The sequence below is a fragment of the Tursiops truncatus genome, chromosome 8 (assembly GCF_011762595.2).
Source record: "Tursiops truncatus isolate mTurTru1 chromosome 8, mTurTru1.mat.Y, whole genome shotgun sequence".
NCBI lineage: Eukaryota > Metazoa > Chordata > Mammalia > Artiodactyla > Delphinidae > Tursiops > Tursiops truncatus.
Genome location: NC_047041.1, coordinates 70290928 through 70312456, shown reverse-complemented (window position 1 = coordinate 70312456; position 21529 = coordinate 70290928). Strand labels below are relative to the sequence as shown.

Sequence of the window (21529 nt, the reverse complement as noted above, 5' to 3'; positions counted from 1 at the left end):
TATTGATTTCCACAGGAAGAGGATTAAGCCCAGAAAATCAGGGCGGGAACTTGAGCCTGAAGCACGGAAAATGGGATAGTTCTGGGGCTCAGAACCCCTCGTGTTGGCAAATACGTCACAGGGGGCTGCAGACTGGGCAGCCGCCCAGCTCGGCTACCAGCTTTCTGAGCGGCTGGGTCCTAGGCTTCTGTTTCCTTACCTGTCTGGTGTGTGGCCTCCAGGGTTCCCTCAAGCTTTAAGTCATGTGCATAGAGTGGATAGGAAACAAAGGATGGGGATGATGCTATAGATATGCCTTGAGTCTATTCTGGGGTGGTTACTTCATCCTTCTGTACACAACGACAGATTTTGGGACCCTCAGAACCAAATAGGCTGTTCTAAGACCAATGCTGCCATTGAACCAGCTGGCCCAAACAGCCAGGAAGGGCCTCCTCAGTCCTGAAAACCCTTCAGTGTAATGAGAGGGATATAATGGGTGTGTGTGTGTATGTGTGTGTGTGTGTGTGTGTGTGTGTGTGTGTGTGTCCCCACATAGAAGCATAAAGGAAGCAGGTCATTCTATGGGAACTGATCCACAATTTCCTTTCTTCATTTAACATATCCTGGAGAGCCCACTGTATCAGTTTACAAAAGGGCTATATAATATTCTACAATGTGGCTGTACCAGGTTATTTAATCATTCCCTACTGATAGGCATTTAAAGTTGTTACCAATATATATATATATTTTTTTAATATTTATTTATTTGGTTGCGCCGGGTCTTAGTTGCGGCAGGCAGACTCCATAGCTGTGGCATGCATGTGGGACCTAGTTCCCTGACCAGGGATCAAAGCCGGGTCCCTTGCATTGGGAGCATGGAGTCTTAACCACTGTGCCACCAGGGAAGTCACACCAATATTTTTTAACTTAAGACAATGCTGCAATAAACATCCTGGCACATGTCTCTTCGTACGAATTATTTCTTTAGATGCTCTATTAGTTTCCTGTTGCTGTAACAAATTACCACAAAATTCAGCCTCAGCTTCTGTCATCACATTTCCCCTCTCTGATGCTGATCCTCCTGCCTCACTCTTACAAATACTCCTGTGATTATATTGGGCCCACCTGGATAATCCAGGATCATCTCCCCACCACAAGATCCTGAACCTAATCACATCTGCAAAGTCCCTTTTACCATGTAAGGGACATATTCAGAGGTGCCTGGTACTAATCTGTGGACATTTTTGGAGGTCTGTATTTCAGCCTACCACAGCTGTCTAGAAATAGGATGGCTTAGTCAAAGGGTGTATATATTTTTAATGTAAATCAACTCTGTATCAATGAACACTCATATCAACACTATGGGTACTGGCTTTTTTTTTTTTTTTTTTTTTTTTTTTTGCAGTATGCGGGCCTCTCGCTGTTGTGGCCTCTCCCATTGCAGAGCCCAGGCTCCAGACGTGCAGGCTCAGCGGCCATGGCTCACGGGCCCAGCCACTCCGCAGCATGTGGGATCTTCCCGGACCAGGGCACGAACCCGTGTCCCCTGCATCGGCAGGCGGACTCTCAACCACTGCGCCACCAGGGAAGCCCTGGGTACTGGCTTTTTGAGGGCAATTGGGCAACACTGATTTAGGTTTAAAATCCTCATCCTCTCCTATTTTCCCTCAGTGCAGAGCAGGGTAGCATGCTGGTTGGTGATTTGCTTCTTGTTACTCTTTCACTAGTGCCTTAGCCCAAAAGAGTTGGTTCCCCAGGAGGAAGCTAGGGGAAAAGGACTGGGAGTTTTAGCCAAAGGGTTGGTGTGTGAGGTTGACTTCCAGGAGAAGCAGGCAGGAGGGGGTTCCTGGGTGGGGGTTGGAAACCTACAAACACTGTGATTCCAGCAGTTGGTGTGATCATCAGAATCTATGGCCACCTGTGAGTATATAGTGAGGGTGGAACAGGAAGCCTGGAAACTGCTGCCAACTGGAGCCACGAGGGCCAAGTCAGCAAAGCTGGGTCACCAGTTATAGATAGGCTATGAAGAGCAGGCCTCTGAAAGTCTGAGGCCACCCTTCCAACTAAGGCTGCAGGAAGATGTTTAGGCTGAGACTGCCTGGCTTGAGCTGGTGCCCTCTGCCTGTTTACACAACAGCTAACAAGGAGTGGTCCTGTTCAAAGTCTGCCTGCTTATACATGAATGTAAACAGATGGGAGTAGTAGTGAGGTGAGGGCTGAACAGCCAGGAACACTGTGGTTCCAGCAATGACTAAAGAGCCACCTTTGTCTTAATCTAAACATCTTGCTGTATGATAGAATTAGTATTTTAAATCAGGTTGGTTTTAAAGGCTGGTTTAAAGTCATGTTCTGTTGAACTCAGGGTTCAAAACTCTCTCTGAAAGCTGTTGATATGTGACTTAGGGAGTGTGTTGTGCTGAGAAAATGACTGATTACAAACCTTTAATTATCATCAGTGATGGAGAAGCTTTGCCCCACCCCACCTCTGGCTATAACGATAGGAAATTAAGAAGTATAAAGTATGCATTTAAGGCTATAAATGTCCCTCTAAGTACTTCTTTAGCTGCATCTCACAAGTTTAATGTGTTGTAATTTCATAATCATGAGGATCATAATACTGTTTAATTTCTACTCTGACTTATTCTTTGATCCACTGCTTATCTTAAGAGGCTGTAAAGCTTTCTTTTCTTAAGAGGCTGTAAAGCTTTCTTTTCATTAGGAAAAGTCCCAGGGCTCATGTTAGCAGACAGATATAACATGAGGGGAGACACATATTTGTGAAATAAAAACTAAACTTTCCAAGTGTTAGCTTCACAGGAAATGCTCTACCCCTCCAGGCTGAGTGGAGCCCTTGCATCCAAACATTGAACCAGGCCCTAGTAGTCTCCCCCTCTTATTGGCTGGTGCTTCCTCAGGCTGCCCCTCTCCTATTCCTTCTCAAATGGTTCAACCCAGGAAAGCATTCTCCCATTTGCCTCTTAGTTGTGCCAACAGTACTTTAAAGTTGAAGCGTCACTAACAACCCGATCCCTAGATTCTCCCTAACCTTAGCACAGTCAACAGTAGCTGCAAAGCTTACCGAGCTCTATGAGAGAATAGGGAAATAAAGACAGAAATGTTGAGAGGCCAACATGAAGCGTACTCTCAGGGCCTGACCCGTCCACATCTTGTGTGAGAGGCATCTGTCCCTGGCCCCACAGAGCTCAGACCACTCCTCAGGCCCCTCACCTGGGTGCCAGTTTTCCAGCTCCCAAAGTCCTCTTCCTTCTCCCCACCCCTCCTCTAGGAGCCAGCCTCCTATCAGTTCAATTCAAACCAGCAGATGCCCGTGGAGGACCTGCTCTGAGTGGCGCACAGTGCTGGGCACGGGTGGGGCAAGAGAAGTCAGGGTGACCTCCACGGACATAAAATAGGATTTCGTCTTCACAGCTGAAATTCCTTCAGATTCAAAGCAAACCTGACACCTTCAGAGATGCTCAGAGGTCTGATGTCTTCCTGTGGTTTATTGGATATATAAACAGAACACAGATACAGGAACAAAGAGGCTGCAAGAACAGCTGGGGGCCATCCTGGAACAGGGCCCCAACCCCAATCGTAGGGGTACCGGGGCAGCCACATGTCTCCAGACATACAGGGCAGTGCTGGCGTCTGAACAACCTCATGTTCATGCCCTTTGGACCCAGCAGCACAAAGTGGTATGTAGGGTCAGAGGGCTACAGGGTGGGGTGTGGAGGGGGCCCTAGGCTGGCTTTAGGAAGGACACACTGGTTCAGAGACAAGGCTCTGAGAAATGCTCAGAGGCGGCTGCACACGCACAGGGCCTGCATTTTCCACTGACTGTTGCTCTCCTGCTGGACAATCCCATGAAGTAGAAAGCTGGGAACTGGCTGAGCCACAGAACTCACACTCGGGCCCCTCCAGAGACCAGCTCTGCTATGTTCTTGGAGAAGAGGCACATTGTAAAGCCAGGGTCTGCCCTTGCAAGCTGAAGGTATCATTAAACACCCTAGGGCCCTCAGAGGGGGGGGGCTGTCCAGCCACATGGGGATGAGTTGGACCCTCACTGAGGAGGGTCCAGCACAACTCATCCACCACACCTCACCAGAGCCAGCCCACCGGCCAGGGAGGCCGGTTTTGAGGGATGGGAGTAGGTGGGTATGGAGCAGCCGTGGCCCTGCTCTTCTAAATCCTTTCCTGAATTGCAAGGTCAATAACAGAATACCAGGGCATCCCTCTTGGGGCTACAGGGGGCTTGAAGCTCACTGAGTCTACTCCCCAGTCTCCGGAACTGACCTCACAGACATTGGCGAGAGCACGTCGCCTGGGAACCCACCCTCTTTGCTTCTGGGAAGTCCTCCTGGGCAGCGATACACAGACCTAGATGTTTCAATTTAAGCCCCCTTTCCTTTTACTGAGTCTGTGGTTCTTCCGTGGTCAAAAGGGTCGAGAAAGAGCATGGGCCACCACATCTGGCCCCTCCACTGGGTCTTGGGTCCAGCCCTGGTCCCGGCTTCTCAGGAAAACTCTTACCCCCTCTACCAAAGCACTGCAGCCAGAGTCCCAGATGTGCAGGGGCTGATGCCCCTGACTGAGGGCCCTTCCCAGACCTCAAGCCAGGGACAGAGCTGAGTTCCCTGAGCCCCAGGCTGTGGCACTCTCCCATATGTGGAGGAGGGGGAGCCCAGAGAGGGAGCCAGGATGGGCCGGTGTGGCCCGTCCAGTCACTCTCTGTGTCTCTGCCCGCCATTCCATGCTCAGCATGTACCAGCTCTCCACACCTTTAGTGCCCCCCGTCCACCCTACACTGGGTCAGCTGGAAGCAAAAAGTGGTCCAGCCCGCCCCAGCCCGCAGGCCTCAGGACCACTGGCAGGCACAGTCCGTGGGCTCCTGCACTACGTAGGGCACCCAGGTGGCGTTGGCGGCACAGAAGAGCTGCACAGAACGCCGCTGCAGGCCCACCTCGCGGCAGCACTTGCAGAAGCGGGCGAAGATGTTGATGTTGTAGTTGTAGATGCTGGCGGACGGACACCTCCCATCGCAGGACACTAGGTTCACCTGGAGACGGGCAGGCCAGTGAGGCAGCCTGTGTGGCTTCCATCCCCCAGAGCCCCCCATCCCCATCTTCGGCTGCACCCCGCCCACCCCCCCGCCTTGCGGGGGCCACGCACAGGGGTGCTGCTCCTGCAGTCATTCTTGCGGATGGTCATGCGAATCGTCACCTTCTTGCAGGAGCGTCCGTCCTCTTTACCTGGGGGGACAGGGTGGGTGAGGAAGCTGCGGCCGAGAAGTGCTCCCGGGGCAGCAGGCTGGGCCAGACTGGGGCAGTTAGTGTCATGCTGGAGGGTCCCTCTACCAGAGTTAGTGCCCATGCATTAGAGCCCCTCCCTTTTAGCTCAGTGCCCTGGAAGGAGGTGGAGGTGACAAGGCAGGGGAGATGGGTGAGACAGGGAAGGATGCCAGGGACGGCCTGGGGACTCTGGGCTAGGGAAGACGAGGATTTGGGGACGAGGCAAGCTGCCTGCCCACCCCAGCCCCAAAGCCTGTCTCTAATCCACTGGCGACCCTGGATGTCTCCTCTCCCCGCTCTGAGCTTCAGCTCAAGCATTAAGATCCCGCAATTGCCTGAGTGAATGGAAACCCCAGTCCCTAGCACGGTGCTCGCACATAGCAGGATCACTCGGTTTCCACAGCTATCAAACAGGACAGGGCCGGGAGTCACCCACCTCACACGGCTGTTACAGAGATGGAACCTGATAAGCACACAGTTTCTTCTGCCTGGACCATGCCTCCCAAAGACAGCCAATCACATGGCTCACTTACACCCTCCCCTGCTCAACTACTGCCTCACCAAGGCCTCTCCTGATCTTCTTCTTGAAACTACAACATCCTGCCTCCACCCAGCCTCCCTCCCTGACCCCTCCCTTCCTTATTTCTATCCAGGGCACTGTCACCTTCCTGAGAGACACCCTTGCAATGATGCTCTTGACATGTAAGCTTTAGGGTCTTCCTTTGCACAGCCTCCTTCCACAATTTGTTGTGAGTTCTCTTGTTCTAAATAAATCTTCACTTTCCTGCCTCGGTATGGATTTGTAAGTTTGTGTTCTTATTCTTAATGAAGCCCCCCCCACCACCAATTGCATAAATTTCAGCGCCCATAAAACCAGATGCATCCATCTTACTGTAATTTCACTTGCTCTTCTGTCTCTCCTATTAGAACGTCAGCTCTATGGGGCTGTGTCATTTATGCTGGGTCTACAGTGCCTAGAACAGGGCCTGACGTATTGGTGCTAAATAAATATTTGCCAGATGCATAGACTCCCTCTGTGACACCGGGGTGCCTGTGGGAAATGGGGTGGAATCCCCTCTTCTGGCCTCTGGGTTTCACCAAGTAGGTTTCTGACCACACCGGCTGGAGGTCTCCTGGCCAGAGCTAAGTTCACTTTTTCCTCCCTCTCTGCTCCCAGGAGACAGGAGAACTGAGAACTGTCCTGGCCATGGCCTCAGGGTCCTGGACTGAGACCAGCTGAGTAACCAGCAGTAGCAAAGCAGTGGTTGCATTGGGCACTGGGCACCAAGAGAGCGGGCACTGCTGAAGCATTCCCATGCAAGCCCAGGGGTGCAGCGTGCTACCCAGCATGCACTGCTGGCCCTACAGCCTTTGCCAGAGGCAAGGAGCAGGGGCACCACACTCCCCTCCCCCACCCCCAGAGCTCAGGGCCACCTAGCAGAAGGGACATTGGCAGAAATAGCAACGCGGCTACACGCCTCCAGTCCCGCGGGCTTCCGAGAGGAGTACCTGGGTGGCAGTGGACACTAACCCGTGGAGGAGAGGCGGGGCTAACGGGGACCACAGGAAACAGGGTCCCCGGGGAACCTGGGGAGAGGGACACGGGTCACAGGGAGCACACGGGACATTCAGGGAACATTGAGGTGTGGGTCAGAGATCAGCCAATGAGGCACTGAGCCCAGTTTCCTTGGAACATGTGAAGTGAACATAACAGGGTCCAAAATTCTCCAAGGAAAGGCTGAGGGCCCTGGGGGATGGGAGGCATGCGGGCAAAGGTCCTAAGGCTGATTGGAACATGACGCACATGCAGTTGGGGCTGCGGGTTCCAGGGGCCAGGGGTGAGGACAGACGCACAGAGCTCTCACTCAGACTCAGTCTGGGAGCCCATGGGTCTGAAGCCACCTCCATGACACGGCTCCTGACCACAGGGAGAATTCATGTGGGGGCATCGCGGCTGGAGGTCATGGCAGGCCACGGCAGGAGGTGGCAGAGCAGCTGGTCAGTTACTGACCTCCTGGACCCAACATCCCAATGTCCCGTCTCCAACAGGAGCAGAGGCCTTTTGTCGGGATAGGGATGTGAGCATGGCCCCTGCCCACCTGCAGATCTGTGTCTGTGCCGTGAGCCCCATGGCGGGGGTGTTATCCCTTCAACTACTCACCCCTGAAGAGCCACCACTGGAGGCGCCAGGCCAGGAACCTGGCCCTCTGAGCCCCAACATGACACCTTGTCCCCCCCACCAGAGCCCCTCACCCTTGGCCTCCGCCATGCTCACTCACATGTCCTGCAGCATCCTTCCAAGGAAGGTACCACCGAGCCCCCAGCCTAGAGGGAGAGGAGGAGAGGTGGGTAGGAGACCACATACTAGGCCAGGAGCCAAGAATCCCAGCAAGAGGCAAAAAGACTGCTAGAGTCTAGACTCCTTTCCTCCCATGATGCTCCAGGGCAGGAGTTCCAGGCCCCATTGTCCATCAGGCCCTGGCCAGAGGGGGAAGGGGCCCCTGAGCTGGCCACTGAGAGCCACAGGGGCTAACGCAATTGGTTGGGACACTGGCACTGAGGCTGGAGGCTGGGTAAAGATGGTGCAGGGCGCCAGGGCCTCCTGTTTTTCCAGTGGCAGCTCTCCTTATGCACCACTCCCCCACCCAGTACTGTCGTCCGCCTTAGTGTTTCCTGCACAGAGGGTCAGGGAGGGAAGGGGTTAGGGACTGACCCACTTGGGTCAGTGGCCTGGGCTCTATCTCAGCCCTGGATAAGCTACCCCTTTGCTCTGGACTTAGTTTTCCCATCTCTAAAGTGGGGCAATGATTTCTGATAGCCCTCCTCCTCTACTGTGAAATTGATAAAATGATGGATGTGACAGTTCTTTGTAAATAAGTGTGTGTGTTTGTATGTGTGTGTGAGCGTGGGTCTAAGTATATGTGTGTGGTTTTGTGAGCACATACATGTGTGTACATGTGTGATTTTGCATGTGTGTGTCTGTGTGGAGAGAATGCTTGGATGTGTGTAATTGTTTTCTAAGTGAGACCAGAAATCTTTAAATGCCCAATATTAACGTCAAGAACTCTAATAATTCAACAATAACCCCAAACCCTCCAGGAAATCATTTTCCTTGAGGCGTGCCCATAGTGACAGCTGTCCATGCTAGTACTGGACCCCTGTTAGCCCATCGCAGGACTGAACTGTGCGTCTGCGTGGTGTGTGCGTGCAAGCGTGCCTTGGCGTGTGACAGTGCGTGGTATGTGTACTGGCTTGCCGAGGTGTTAACGTCCCTGTGGAGTGTGTGGTGCCTGTGAGCAGCTGACTGCCCGTGTTGGTGTGTATGTGAGTGTGCCTAGAACATGCGACAGTGTATGTCTGCGTGCATCTGGGCATGGCCCTGTGAGGTGTGAGGATGTGGTGTGATGCGTGAGGATGTGGTGCGATGTGGTCAGAGCAAAGATACACGGAAAGATGTGGAGTTGGGGTGGCAGGGCAGGTCCAGGCTCCAAGGGAGCCCTCCTTCCACAGCCCCCCACACCACAAGACACTCCTGCCCCTACCCACCACCACCACTAAGACAGCTGCTGCGCCTGGCTTTAGGCCATGCTGCGCGGGAGGCGGCCAGCACTGACCTTGGCACACTCGGTCTCATTGAGTGGTGGGCAGGTGATGGGCGAGCGGACGAGCACGGCGCCCAGGGGCGTGCTGCTGCAGTGGTGGCGGGTGCAGTCTGCGATCCAGGATGCCCCGGGCTAGAGGGCACAGAGGTAGCCAATGGGGACCTGTGGCCGATGGCCCTAGTGAACTGATAGGGCACAGCTCTGAAGACAGGTGCAGCCCAGGACCTGGCACTGCCCAGGACCCCATCTGTTCCCAGCCCTGGGCCCTGGTCCTAGGTGTCCCCTCCCGGGATGCGCAGTTAAGGGGCTGCATACCAAGAACAGGGAGGTGGTGTCATTGGGGAAAGTGAAGAGGCAGGACACGTTCCTGCAGGAGCCGCAGCAGGTCGCCAGGTCCCTCGGGTGCTCATACTCCTGGTTCTGCAGGACAGGGAGAGTCGTGACGGGCCTCAGCCACATACCCACCTCCACCCTCCTGCCTCTCCCACTGTCTGCTTGTCCCTGAGCCCAGAACCCAGAGAAAGGCCCCCTGTAGATGCTCAGAAAGGAAATTCCCAGCCTCCTTGCATCTCAGGCAGGAAGGTCATCCTTATATCTACCCTGAGCCTCAGGGTAGATATAAGGGTAGACAGCAGGTCCTAAACCCAGCCCCAGTGGACAAAGAGATGGCCTTGCTGGTAATTAAGGATGGCAGTTTTGATTCCAGATAGACTTTAGTTTGAGTCCCAGTTCCTGTGGCAATTTTGACAAATGGCTGGACTTCCCTAAACCTCAGTTTTCTCATCTGAAAAATGGGAATAATTCCAATCCCTTTTATTCAACTCATACTTATTTAGCCCTTAACAGAAGCCAGTCACTGCCCTCAGTACTGGGCACGTATCAATAGAAGCACTCAGCAAACGGCAGCAGTACAAACCAAGAGGATAGGGACCGCACCAGGCATAAGTAGGTGCTCAATAAATGTGAGCTTTCTCTGTCAAATGCTCACCCTTGCCAGGCCTTCACTCTTGCTGTTCCCCTCCTGGCCTCAGCACTTTCCACAGAGGTCTCAGAGGTCTCCCCAACGCCCACTCTCTAGACTCATCCGAAGAGCTTGGTGGAGCTTGAAGGGTCCCTCTGATTCCCAGAGCACCAAGGGTCTGCAGGCCAGCTCCCCATGGCCCCCCACAGCCCGTCCTGCGCCGCTGCCCCCTACCGCCTCGCAGTGGACGTCACACAGCACGGAGGTGGTATTGATCTGGTAGAAGCCGGTAAGAGGGTCGAGCACGGTGGTGCAGCGGGATGTGTGGCACACGCCTTCTGCCGAGACCTCCACCACCGTCTGGCCCAGCTGCATCACCCCCAGCTCGCGGCTCAGACACACGGGGGCATTCACTGGATGGGCAAGCAGGCGGCGACAGTCACCAAGAGCCCAGCGCCCACACTGGCCCCAGGCCGGCTGGCGCCCCCCTGGCTCACTCAGCTTGCCCCACCTCCCCGGCTCCCCCTCCCCACTCACCGCACTCGTATTTGGTGCAGCCACACACGTTCTCCGCGCTCTGCATGAACGCCTCGTCCAGCTGGGACATCTCCCACTGGGTGGGCAGAGGCCGTTAGCACCCCAGGTGAGGAGACCCAGCCCCACCGGCGGGAGCAGCCTGCCACCTGGGGCCCTCTCTTGTCAGTGGTCTCCTTGCAGTGGGCGGGAGTCGGCGGCGGGGAGGGGCTGGCAGGCCTGTTAGCCAGGGGGGCCCTTGGCACCCTGTGAGCTCAGTCACCCTCCCTCGAGGATGTCCATGTGGCTCCCGAGCCTCCCCGCGTGTCCTCTCCCGGGCCTCAGGACTCCCCTGTCATTCTGAGCACCCACTGGCCACATCAGCGAGGGCCCCCTGCATGGCTGCCGGCCCTGCCCGGCTCATACGCTTCCCTTCCTTCTCACCAGTTAAAAGGAGAAGAGGATGGGATAGGGGACAAAATGAGAGAAAATGTGGGCTAGGTGGGAAAGAGGGAAGGCTTATAATCCAAAAAATCATGTAGAAAACATAACTTTAAGCATAACTTTCCATTTCTTGAAGTATTTTCACTTCTCTCAGTGGCCATGCAGCCTGGTGGTTAAGGGCACGTTCTCTGGAGTCAGATACCCTGGTTGCAACCCTGGCTCTGTGATTTACTAGCTACATGACCTTAACCTTAGTTTTCTTGTTTGTATAATTGAGATAATCATAGACGCAATCTCATTGGGCTGTCGTGAGAATTAATATGATAATAGACATAAAAGGCCTAGGAAAGTTCCTGGCATATAGTTAGCTCTAGGTAAACATTAGCTACCGTCATGAGTATCACCATCACCATCATCCCTGCCATCCCCAGCAGCAGCAGCATCTTCTTCACCACCACCACCACCATCCCCACCATCACCATTACATCATCACCAGCATCATCATTCCCACCATCCCCACCACCCGCACCACCCCCACCAGCATCATCACCAGCATCATCACCAGCATCCCCACCAGCATCCCCACCAGCATCCCCACCAGCATCATCACCAGCATCACCACCAGCATCAGCATCAGCGTCATCATAGTACTTAATCCTCACCACAACTCTGAAGCATGATCAGGCCCACTTTACAAGCGAGGGCACTGTGCCCAGACAGCAGAGCTTGGGATGAGAATGCTGACTTGCAATTCAAGGCTCATTGCACTAGATTAAAGGAATAGGGTCTCCAAGAGAAGGGAAAGAGAAGGAAAGAAAAAGGGGGAGGCAGACCAGGGGGGGTGGGGAGGAGCAGGGTCTTCATACCAGATGGCACCGGGGCACTGGGATTGTGTCGCAGTCACACTCTGAAAAACAGGAGGGGACAGGACCCACCTCACCAGAGGTGTCCAGGTGGGAGCCCCCCTGAGCCTCCCAGACCCCTCACTGCAGGTGCAGCTCCTCCTCTAGCTGCCCTCCATCCCGCATAGGGGCTGCAGCTCCCCTGGTTGGGCAGGTGGGGCGTGATGGGTCCAAATGCCGAGCTCCACATAGAATGTGCAGGGAGGATAAACAGGTAGATGGATCAATACCAGGTTCCCTTCCGTCACCTGGGCTTCATCCTTCCCTGTGCTCCGGAGCACATACTAGAGCAGAATGGGGCCTCTCCAGGAAGGAACAAGGCAAGGGTGGAATTTGTGACCATCTGCATTTCCTAAATATATATATGCTCAGCCAGCTGAGCTCTACTCCAAGCCTTCACCCGCGAGCAGGTCCAGTTCTAAGCTGTGAGGGAGCTGATTGCCGAGGCACCGCTGACTAACGTAAGGGCTCCAGCAGTTCTAGCTTCAGGAGGAGGAGAAGTCAAGGTCCCAGTGGCTGTGAAACACACTTGGGAGTCACCTATTCATGCAGCAAATAGTTTTAGGTGCCTATATGCCGAGATTTTTCTCTGTTCCGGGGACAAAGCCATGGATAAAACAGACTAAAATTCCTGCCCTCGTGAAGTTTACATTCTAGTGAGGCCCTGAAAAAGCAAGCTGAGAAACAGAGTTTCTCAACTTCTTTTCGAAAAACATCTTTTTAAAAAGATTTTTTTGATGTGGACCATTTTTAAAGTCTTTATTGAATTTGTTACAATATTGCTTCTGTTTTATGTTTTGGTTTTTTGGCCCCGAGGCATGTGGGATCTTAGCTCCCCGACCAGGGACTGAACCTGCACCACCTGCATTGGAAGGCGAAGTCCTCCTAACCATTGGACTGCCAGGGAGGTCCCTGAAAAACATTTTTATACAAAGCTCGCAGGTGTTCATTACTGATCACTGCCACTCCCTGCCTGCTTCTCAAAAGGATTTGAGGCGAATTTGAACAAAATCATATTTACTATCAGATGGTTGCAATAAAGACTTTTTAAGGTGGAGAAGTTCCTTTTTGGAACAGGAAGTTGTTTTTTTCCTTCTTTTGTCCTGGGGAGGCAAAGAATGTTCAGCACTCAGGGAGCGGGTGCAGCGGGAGGGTCATTTTGGCGGCTTCCCTCTGGTGACTCTGGAGGGGTCGAATCTGAGCCGAGTGGACAGTGGTGGCCCGGCTCCCCCTCCCCCCAGGGGCCTGGAGGGGTGTCCCTGTGCGGGGACTTACCACAGGACTTGTAGGGGCAGCAGCGGTCTGGGCTCCACACCTCCACCAGGACAGTGCCCATGACACACTGTATGTGGGGACAGCGGAAGCTCTCACACACTGCATGGGCAGGGAGGCAGGGGACACGTCAGCCACAGACACCTTGGAGCTGGAATCCTCAGAAACACTCTGGCTAAGGAGGGGTACCTCCTAGCTCCTCCGAGGTCCCCCCAATGTCCTCAGACACCCTCTGAGGTCCAGAGGAGAAGACTGGGCTACTGAAGTCTCCCCGTAGAACTATATCGGGAGGCCCTCGTTCTGCCCTGGGAGGCACTAGCGACCTGACAGTGTCAGAACCTTAAATTCACTCAGCTGGGCCTCCCTCCCTTGGATGCTGTGTCGCCCTGAGAGAAGTGGTCAGAGGGGAGCCGGTGCCCAGGTGAAGCTCCGCTGATGGGACAGTTTCTCTCTAAGAAGAACACGGCTTCTCCTGCGCTGTGGAGACGTCACCCTCTTGTAGCCCACCTGGAGCCTGCTCTGCTACAGCAGATGCTACACTCTAGGGCTCACACTTCCCTTCTTCCTGCTCTCCAGCCAGTCCCCTCTTAGTTTAGGATTCCTCGGCCATTCTCATTTATTGAGAGACCAAGGCAAGGAGCAAGGAATCCCTGGACACACCTTTTTGGTGGAGAGGGGAGGTGCCAGGGTCAACGCTGAAGGTGAAAGATTGTAAAACTTATTTGATTTACAAAAAAAAATTACTGGCACAGGTAAGGAGTATTAATCAGTGTTTCAAAAACATAAGAGGTAGAGGGAGAAGGACATTTGTATAATGTCCAAATAACCGGTTACTTTCTGGTTGAAAGAGGAAATTTGTAAATGTAAGATGGACAGATCAGACAGCTACCACCCTAATCCAGGGCCAACGTGAACCTCGGTTAGAGTGGCTCAACCACAGAGCACGCGTCTCCTGGTGTGATGTCCTATGAAGCTCGAGGACAGTGTAGCCAAAGATTTTTAATTTGAAGCCACCAAGTCTTGGATCTAATTTCCAGTTTACAGGAAGCACAGTGGACAGAAGAGCAAGGTAAATAGTTCCAAGAGGAAGAAACGAGATAAATCCAGAACATGAGACCTTCTGCAGGACCATAGCCCAAACTCTATAATTTAGTATCATACAGAAGAAAGAACATGTGCTAGATTAAAAGACATTTAAGAGACATAATGTTAATGTGTGGATCTGGATGGAATCCTGGATTGAACAGACCAGAAAAACCATGGACTGGCATGCTATGACTTGAAAATGTATCAACATGAAAGGTAAACATCATTAACTGAAAATACCTGGCTAAAAAAGAGCATGTACAGTATGACCTCATTTTGGTAAAACAGACTTACCTAAAGGGGGAGAATATCTAGAAGGATCTGTACTGAATTGGAGGATACTGACAATGAAATGGCTGGGAGGTAGGAAAATAGTGTTTTCATTTTCTTGTATTTACTTGGATTCTGTACTTTCTACAAGGCTTTGGTAGTGCTTTTGTAAGAAAAGTATAATGAAGACTGGGACAAGGTAATAATATCGATGGCCTCTGTTTATTGAGCACCTACTGTATGCCAAGCACTGTTATATTAAGGTACTAGGTACACAGCACACACTTTACATATATTATCTCTAAGCTTCACAACAGCCCCTCGAGGTACATACTATTATCACCATTACACAAATGAGGAACCTTGGCTCAGAGAGGTTGTACACTGCCCCAGGCCACACAGCTAGTAAATGGCTGGGGCTCAAAACGCTGACTGACTCCATATGCCTGTACTCACTCCACGTTGCCGGAGTACTTTATGAGGAGAGATGAGGAGAGAGGCTGGAGAGGAAGGACACTGATCCTCCCCTCAGATGAGCTTTGTAAACACTTTATGACAAGCGGCCTCTGAGCCCCCAGGTGGAGCTACTTGGTCGGGTATGGCCAAGCCCTTTGGGGAACTCTCAGTGGGAGCCTACATTGTTTCAAAGTTGGTTCTTGACATTGAACCAGTCGGGGTTGCCCTTGGGGTATCCTGGAGGAGGCCCCGCCCTACACTGCTCTGTGCCAGTGCAGTCTACCTGACATCTTTCCTACAGTCGGTAGGGAAAGGAATTTTTGTAAATTAAGTCATATTGAAATTTAAACATTTTGTTAATTTTCATCCATTAGGTTTGCTTAAAGTCCGTGATGCTGGCTGTACTATGCTTATTAGGCACAATTAAGGTACAGTACACTGTGCACAGTATACAGTACTATGTTAAGGTACATCCTACATACAGGTGTTACGTCCTGTAAAAATATCAGAAAGGGCTCACTTTTATTCATCATTGCAAAATAAAAGAGCTTCAGAGGTTTTAAAATACAGCCTCGTGCAGCTACTATGGTAACAGTGGCGAAAGGGACCCCGAGGCAGGGGCCTTGGGTCAGTCAGTGAATGAGGACTGTGGATCCAGGCCGGGAGAATGAGAGTAGACTAAGCATTTGTCCCTCAACCCAGGCCTCCCCCTGGCCCCTGGGAGCCTCCATGGAGGGAGCAGGGACTTTCCTTAGGAAGCCTCAGAGCCACCTATGTGACAGCCTGTACCCCTGCCATCCAGCTCCCAGGGCCAGGCCCAGCTTCCTTGGGTGGGGCCTCCTTCCATTGCTTCCCCAGAGCTCGCGACCTGGGGGCTCCCTGTTGCCCCCTGTTGAACTCCCATTGGTCCTAGGGTGAGGACTCTGTGAAGGTCCCTGGAGCCCCTTCCAGCCCTGGCCCCCACATCCAGCAGGACTCACCACACTGGTACAGAGGGCAGCAGAGCTCCGTGGTGTTCCTGTCCACGGTGAGCACCTCCCCTTCCTGACACTCGGGGATGGGATCTGGACAGTCGCCACAGACTGAGGGGAGAGAAGGGCACCGCTGTCAAAGGACGTACCTCTCCTGGGGAACATGGTACAGAGCAGGTTGCTGGGGGAGGCACCTAAACCCCAGGTGTGACAGGAGCCAGACTCATAGCATTACCGAACCAAACTTGGGTCTGCTCACCTGTGTGCAGTACCGCCAATCTCCTGACACTGGCATGGGATGAAGGAAAGGGCAGCGCTTATTGCAGGCGCCGAGCAAGGAATTTGGGTCTTTTGAGCATTAGCCACCTGTTCTCCTTGCTTGGCACCTGCAATAAACGCTGCACTTTCCTTCATCCCATCCCAGTGTCAGTAGATTGGCTGTACTGCATGCAGATGAGAGGACGCAAGTTTGGTTCGGTAACACTAGCAATGTTCCACAGTCCTGTGTGACCTGTCCTGGAGGCAGAACCTGGAAGTTCTCTCTCACAACCACCTAAACTCTTACACTGAACAAGCACCAATTTTCTTGTGCTCAGTAATGTATGGGGTGAAGCGGTGGTGGTTTCCTCTTCTTCCTACACTTCCTTTTGGACAGAGGTCTCACCCTTCTCCCCATGCCCACTTCACCAGAAGATCCCCACCCTTTCCTCCCAGCCACCCAGGGAAGCAGGGGTGAGGAAGGAGGTGGCTGTGATCCAGGCATGCATGTTAACGTCTGATGGCATATCGACCCACCACAGAAGTAGAAGATGCAGCACGAATCCCCCAGGCGGCCCGCAATCAGGGTCTGGTCCTGGCGACAGCTGGGGACCAGCTCTGCCTCACATAGGTCTGGGTCACACTCTGGGGAAAAGACAGAATTTTGGCACTGGGAGCAGACCCTGCATGGCCACACCTGGACCCCCACCCTAGCTCTGCTTTAATCTCCAGCCAGAACCCAGTCCCCAGAGCTGTCCTTGCTCCCCTCGCCCGGCTGCAGGGCTTCCCTGCCCCTGGGTGGTAGGTATCCTCCCCTATCCCCCACGCTGGGACCTCTCACCACAGCTGTAGCTGGGGCAGCAGGAGTCCTCCTGGAAGTGGGTGAGGAGTCGGTGGCCTGGGCTGCAGGTGGGGGCGAGGCCCTCACACAGAGTCTGGTTACACACTGGCCCAGGGGCCACAGGGACTGTCACCTGGAGGCTGGGACTCCCTCAGCCTCCAGCAATGCCCAGCCCCTGGACACCTGGCCCCCAGTACTTCCCCTAGCCTCCAGGACCCATGTTCTTGGAGGGGGCCTCTGAGGGTCACGCAGGGTCCAGGACTGAGACAGAAGAGCAATCAGAGTTAACATTCATTGAGCTGGGCCATATGCCCACTGCTGTTCTACTAGATCAGTATCAACTTCTGTCATTCTCATAACGACCCAGAAGGTGGGTACAATTATCAGCCTCATGTTACGGAATTGACCGAGGCACGGAGGATGTTAAATGATCTCCTGAGGTCACAAGGCTGCAAGGTGGTGGCGGGAGCATCCACCAGGCTGCCTGGCTCCAGAGCCCGTGCCTTTAAGCCGTGCCCCACGCTGACTCATAGGGCACAGCTCCCCTACCCCACCGCAGGTCCTCCACTCCCCCCAACACACCCCCATAAGACATTTTCATTTCTCCAGGTCTTATCCTATCCATCAAGGTTAAGAGGCAGAGCTGGAGCCTTTTAACCATCTTACAGTTGAGGTCTAGGGAAGTGCAGGGTGGGACTCACCGCAAACAGTCCCCAGGCAGCAGGGATCCTCGGTGGGCAGGAGCAGAGCCACCTCCCCGAAGCGCGGGCAGATTTCAGGGCGGGGCTCTGGGCAGCCTGGTCCCACTGGGACGATGGTGTCCGGAGCTTGGCACTGGTGCTGAGAGCAGCCACTGAGGGAGCTGTTCCAGGTCTCCCCCAGGGCCCGCGGCACCCCCGTGCTGTCCGTGCAGGCTGCGGTGGGCATGGCGGGGTGCAGGGGACTGAGGAAGGTGGGGAGACCCAGACTGTCCCAGGCCAGACCCTCCCTGGGAAACTGACCACCCCCAGAGTAGACCTGGAGGGATGCAGGGGGCCTCAGCCATGGGTAGCAGGAGGGTGAAGGAGACCCTAGGTTGAGGAGAGGGCCCTGCCCAGGGAGGGCAGGAACCTACCGCACTTCTCCTCGGGGATGCAGAACCCCGAGCGGCGCCGGTGCAAGATAGTGCCCTCAGAGCAGACACAGGCCTCGCCCAGCACCTGGCACTGCTCTGGGTCCAGCGGGCCCAGCAACCCATCCTGGCACGTCTCAGGGGGCTCACAGGCTGCCACACATGCCTGGTATGTGGAGTCGCTGGGGCACAGGAAGGCTGCAGGGGCACAGCAGCAGGCACCAGCCTGAGCTCAGACCCCAGGCAGAGTGAGGAGGGGGCTCAGAGCATCATCTGTGCCTCAGCAGAGAGTGCAAAGGGTTTTAGTGTCATTGCCTCCTTCCTCTAGATCAGGACCCAGCAAAGCACAGCCCACAGCCCAAATCCAGCCTGCTGCCTGTTTCTGCAAATAAAGTTTTATTGAAACACAGCCACACCCATTCATTTACCTCTTGTATCTGGCTGCTTTTGTAGTACAAGAGCAGAGCTGAGTAATTGTGACAGAGACCATATGGTCCCAAAAGCCTCAAATATTTACTATCTGGTCCTTTACAGAAAACATTTGCCAACCCCTTGCTATAGATCAGTGTTTCCAAACTTTTTTTTTTTTTTTTTTTTTTTTTTTTTTGGGGTACGCGGGCCTCTCACTGGTGTGGCCTCTCCCACTGCGGAGCACAGGCTCCGGACGCGCAGGCTCAGTGGCCATGGCTCATGGGCCTAGCCGCTCCGCAGCATGTGGGATCTTCCTGGACCGGGGCACGAACCCGTGTCCCCTGCATCAGCAGGTGGACTCTCAACCACTGCGCCACCAGGGAAGCCCTCCAAACTTTCTTGATTGTAAAAACTGGATCTCACGTTGTGGTCCAATATACACGTGCATGTAAACAGCGCTCCTCAAGCCACTATAAAAGAATCACTGAGAGCTTTTGCAACACCATGGCTGGGATCCCACCTCAGACCAACTGAATTAGCATTTCTGATTGTGGGGTCCAAGCATGAGTACTTTTTGAAGTTCCCTGGGTGATTTCAAAGGATAGCTGGGATTGAGAATCACTGATATATTGAAACAAAAAACCTTTTCACAAGACAACACTTAATCATTCTAGGTGCAGAACATACGAGTATTTTTTATTCTATTGCATTTTAAAAATGCTGATGCTGACACCCAGATCAGTGGGTATGCTGATTTCATACCCACTGAGTTGGGATTTACAGTTTGAAAAACACTACTCTAGATGATTTTGTCTTTTCATCTTCTATCTGTCTTATTATAGGTGTGGCCTTCCTTTGAGCTGTTTCCAGCCTTTCTGGATGTGTTCACATTTATAAATCAAAATACTCTGGGCTGGTCCACCCCTGCCTACCCGACTAGTGCAAACCTAATGGGGGTGGGGAGGAATGACGCTCACGTCCATCCTCAACAGAGGAGAGGAGAGACGAAAAGAGAAACATAACTAAAAGTTAAGAGAAAGGAACTAATATTTACTGGATAGTAATGTGTGATGGGCCTCTGTGCGGCACTCTGTACACATTATCTCATGTCATCTTCAAAACGACCCTCAAAAAAGTGCTATGACCGCCCCCATTTTACAGAGGAGACTCGAAGAAACTAAATAATCAACATAAAACATGTATTTGATGTATTTATATAAAGTATAATAAAAGTTAAAATTTTTAATTTGTTAGTATGTTTATAGATTTATTTAGAAAATATTTATAAATTTATTAATTAATATCCATTAGTGAGTGAATGACTAATTAAATCTGGGAAAGCCTAGACCTGGACTCAGGTCTGTGAGCCCTTCTCCCAATCTAACAGGGGTGAGGGGTGACAGTTACAGCAGCCATGGAGGAGACCCCCCCTTCCCCTCTCCTCCCCCTCCCCCTCCCCCTCCTCCCCCTCCCCCTCCCCTCTCCTCCCCCTCCCCCTCTCCACCCCTGCAACTCACGGCAGTAGTCGGAGCGTCGCCACTTGATGCACACGTGGAACTTGTGGCACATGGCCACGTACACGGTCAGTGCCACGCAGGGCTGCTGCAAGTACTTGGTGTCCCGGATCCACAGCTCACAGAATGACTCCGGGGTGACCTGGGCCGTGCATCAGATGGTGCTGCCTACCCACATCCCCCATATCTCAGGGCTCAGCTCCTCCCAGCCCGGCCCAGGGACAACACGGACTTTGGCAGGCTCCCAATCTGTCCCAAGATCAACACCTCTAGGGAGCTTGCCCCCTGCAGGTAGATGCTGCCATTCTCAGCCCAGGAGGTCCCCCCATGCTGGACCCAGGTGACACCTACAAAGCTGTGGCAGACGCTGAATGTGTGGTTGGACACCATGCGAAGGCAGGGAGAGCAGTCGGCCGTGGCACAGCTGTCTGGGCGGAAGCGGGTCTGGCCCACCGAGGTCAGGGAGCTGGGCACCTGCCAGCTGTCCAGAAAGGGAGCAGGGTCCTCGGCCTCACCCATCACAGAGCCATCCTCCAGGGTGAGGTCATTGGCTGCGTCCCCATCACAGATACCTGAAAGGGGCAGAATTACCCCAGTGGCCATAATAATCACCACTCCCAGGTCCCCAGCTGTCACACTGAATATTCCTCACAATAATTCTTTGAGACTGGTATCACTGTTATCCCCATTTTATAGATGAGAGAAATAAGGTACAGAGAAGCTAAGAAATGCACTGTGTAAGAAACTGTCTTTGTTTAGGAAATACACACCAAAGTATCTAAGGATAAAGGAACACAATGTCTCAAACATACTTTCAAATGGTTCAGAAAAAATGCATTTATGTAAAAGGCATATGCATAGAAAAGTGAATATATAAAAAGGCATATATACGTATATAAATGCATATATACATGCATATGTATATATATAATATATACATATATATATATATACATGGAGAGAGAGAGAAAGAGAAGCAAACAGGCAAACCGTGAACACTTGGTAAATCTGGGTCAAAAGTACACAGGAGTTCCTTATACTATTTTTGCAACTTTTAAGTTTAACGTTATATCAAAATTAAAAGTTACTCCAAAAAATCTGCTTTAGCAGAGATTGCTAGCTAATTATAACACCTGTTTCCTCTTCTTCCTAGGCGGTCCACTAGCCTATTTCTCCCAGGCTCTCCTGTGGTTGGTGAGACCATGTGGTAAGTCCCCACCAATGGAACGTGAGTGAAGGTGATGGGCACCACTTCCAGGTTGGATCCGTAAAACCTGCCCAGCTCTTTCCCCTTCTGGGCAGTTGGAAGCTTGTGTTGAAAATGGCAGAGCCACAGGATGGAAGGAATCTCCATTTGGGAACTTAACGTGTGCAAGGAATAAACTTCTATTGTGTTAAGGCACTGAGACGGGGGCAGGGCTGAAGTTTACCTGTCACAGCTTCTAACATGACCTTAACCTCCAGCTTCATCTCTCACACTCTAGGCTCCAAACACACACTTCCCTGCCCTTGACTTTGCTTATGCTGCTCCTTCTGTCTGAAACACTTTCTCAGAAGTCCTTCCTTCACGGGCCCCTCAGATGCACCGTCCATGACTGTCCCAATTCTGTGTAACAGGTTCAGTTTGCAGGTCTGGGTTGCTCTCTGAGT

At 52.7% G+C, this 21529-nt stretch overlaps 1 protein-coding gene across 1 annotated transcript in view; it reads right to left on the bottom strand.

Annotated features, from left to right (window-relative positions):
• Positions 1 to 3467: 3467 nt before the first annotated feature.
• The window catches only part of OTOG (otogelin), an 87428-nt gene continuing 69366 nt past the window's right edge, over positions 3468 to 21529 (bottom strand). Inside the window, exons 41-56 of the mRNA XM_033862603.2 lie at positions 20231 to 20451; positions 19883 to 20021; positions 17958 to 18152; positions 17545 to 17757; positions 16844 to 16948; positions 16540 to 16647; positions 15754 to 15855; positions 12965 to 13063; positions 11654 to 11694; positions 10368 to 10443; positions 10065 to 10243; positions 9185 to 9289; positions 8882 to 9001; positions 7547 to 7592; positions 5149 to 5228; positions 3468 to 5035 (exon numbers count right to left, since the gene is read on the bottom strand). Of these exons, the coding sequence (XP_033718494.1) occupies positions 4835 to 5035; positions 5149 to 5228; positions 7547 to 7592; positions 8882 to 9001; positions 9185 to 9289; positions 10065 to 10243; positions 10368 to 10443; positions 11654 to 11694; positions 12965 to 13063; positions 15754 to 15855; positions 16540 to 16647; positions 16844 to 16948; positions 17545 to 17757; positions 17958 to 18152; positions 19883 to 20021; positions 20231 to 20451 (2030 nt within the window). The 3' untranslated portion in view covers positions 3468 to 4834. The remainder of the gene's footprint in view (positions 5036 to 5148; positions 5229 to 7546; positions 7593 to 8881; positions 9002 to 9184; positions 9290 to 10064; positions 10244 to 10367; positions 10444 to 11653; positions 11695 to 12964; positions 13064 to 15753; positions 15856 to 16539; positions 16648 to 16843; positions 16949 to 17544; positions 17758 to 17957; positions 18153 to 19882; positions 20022 to 20230; positions 20452 to 21529) is intronic.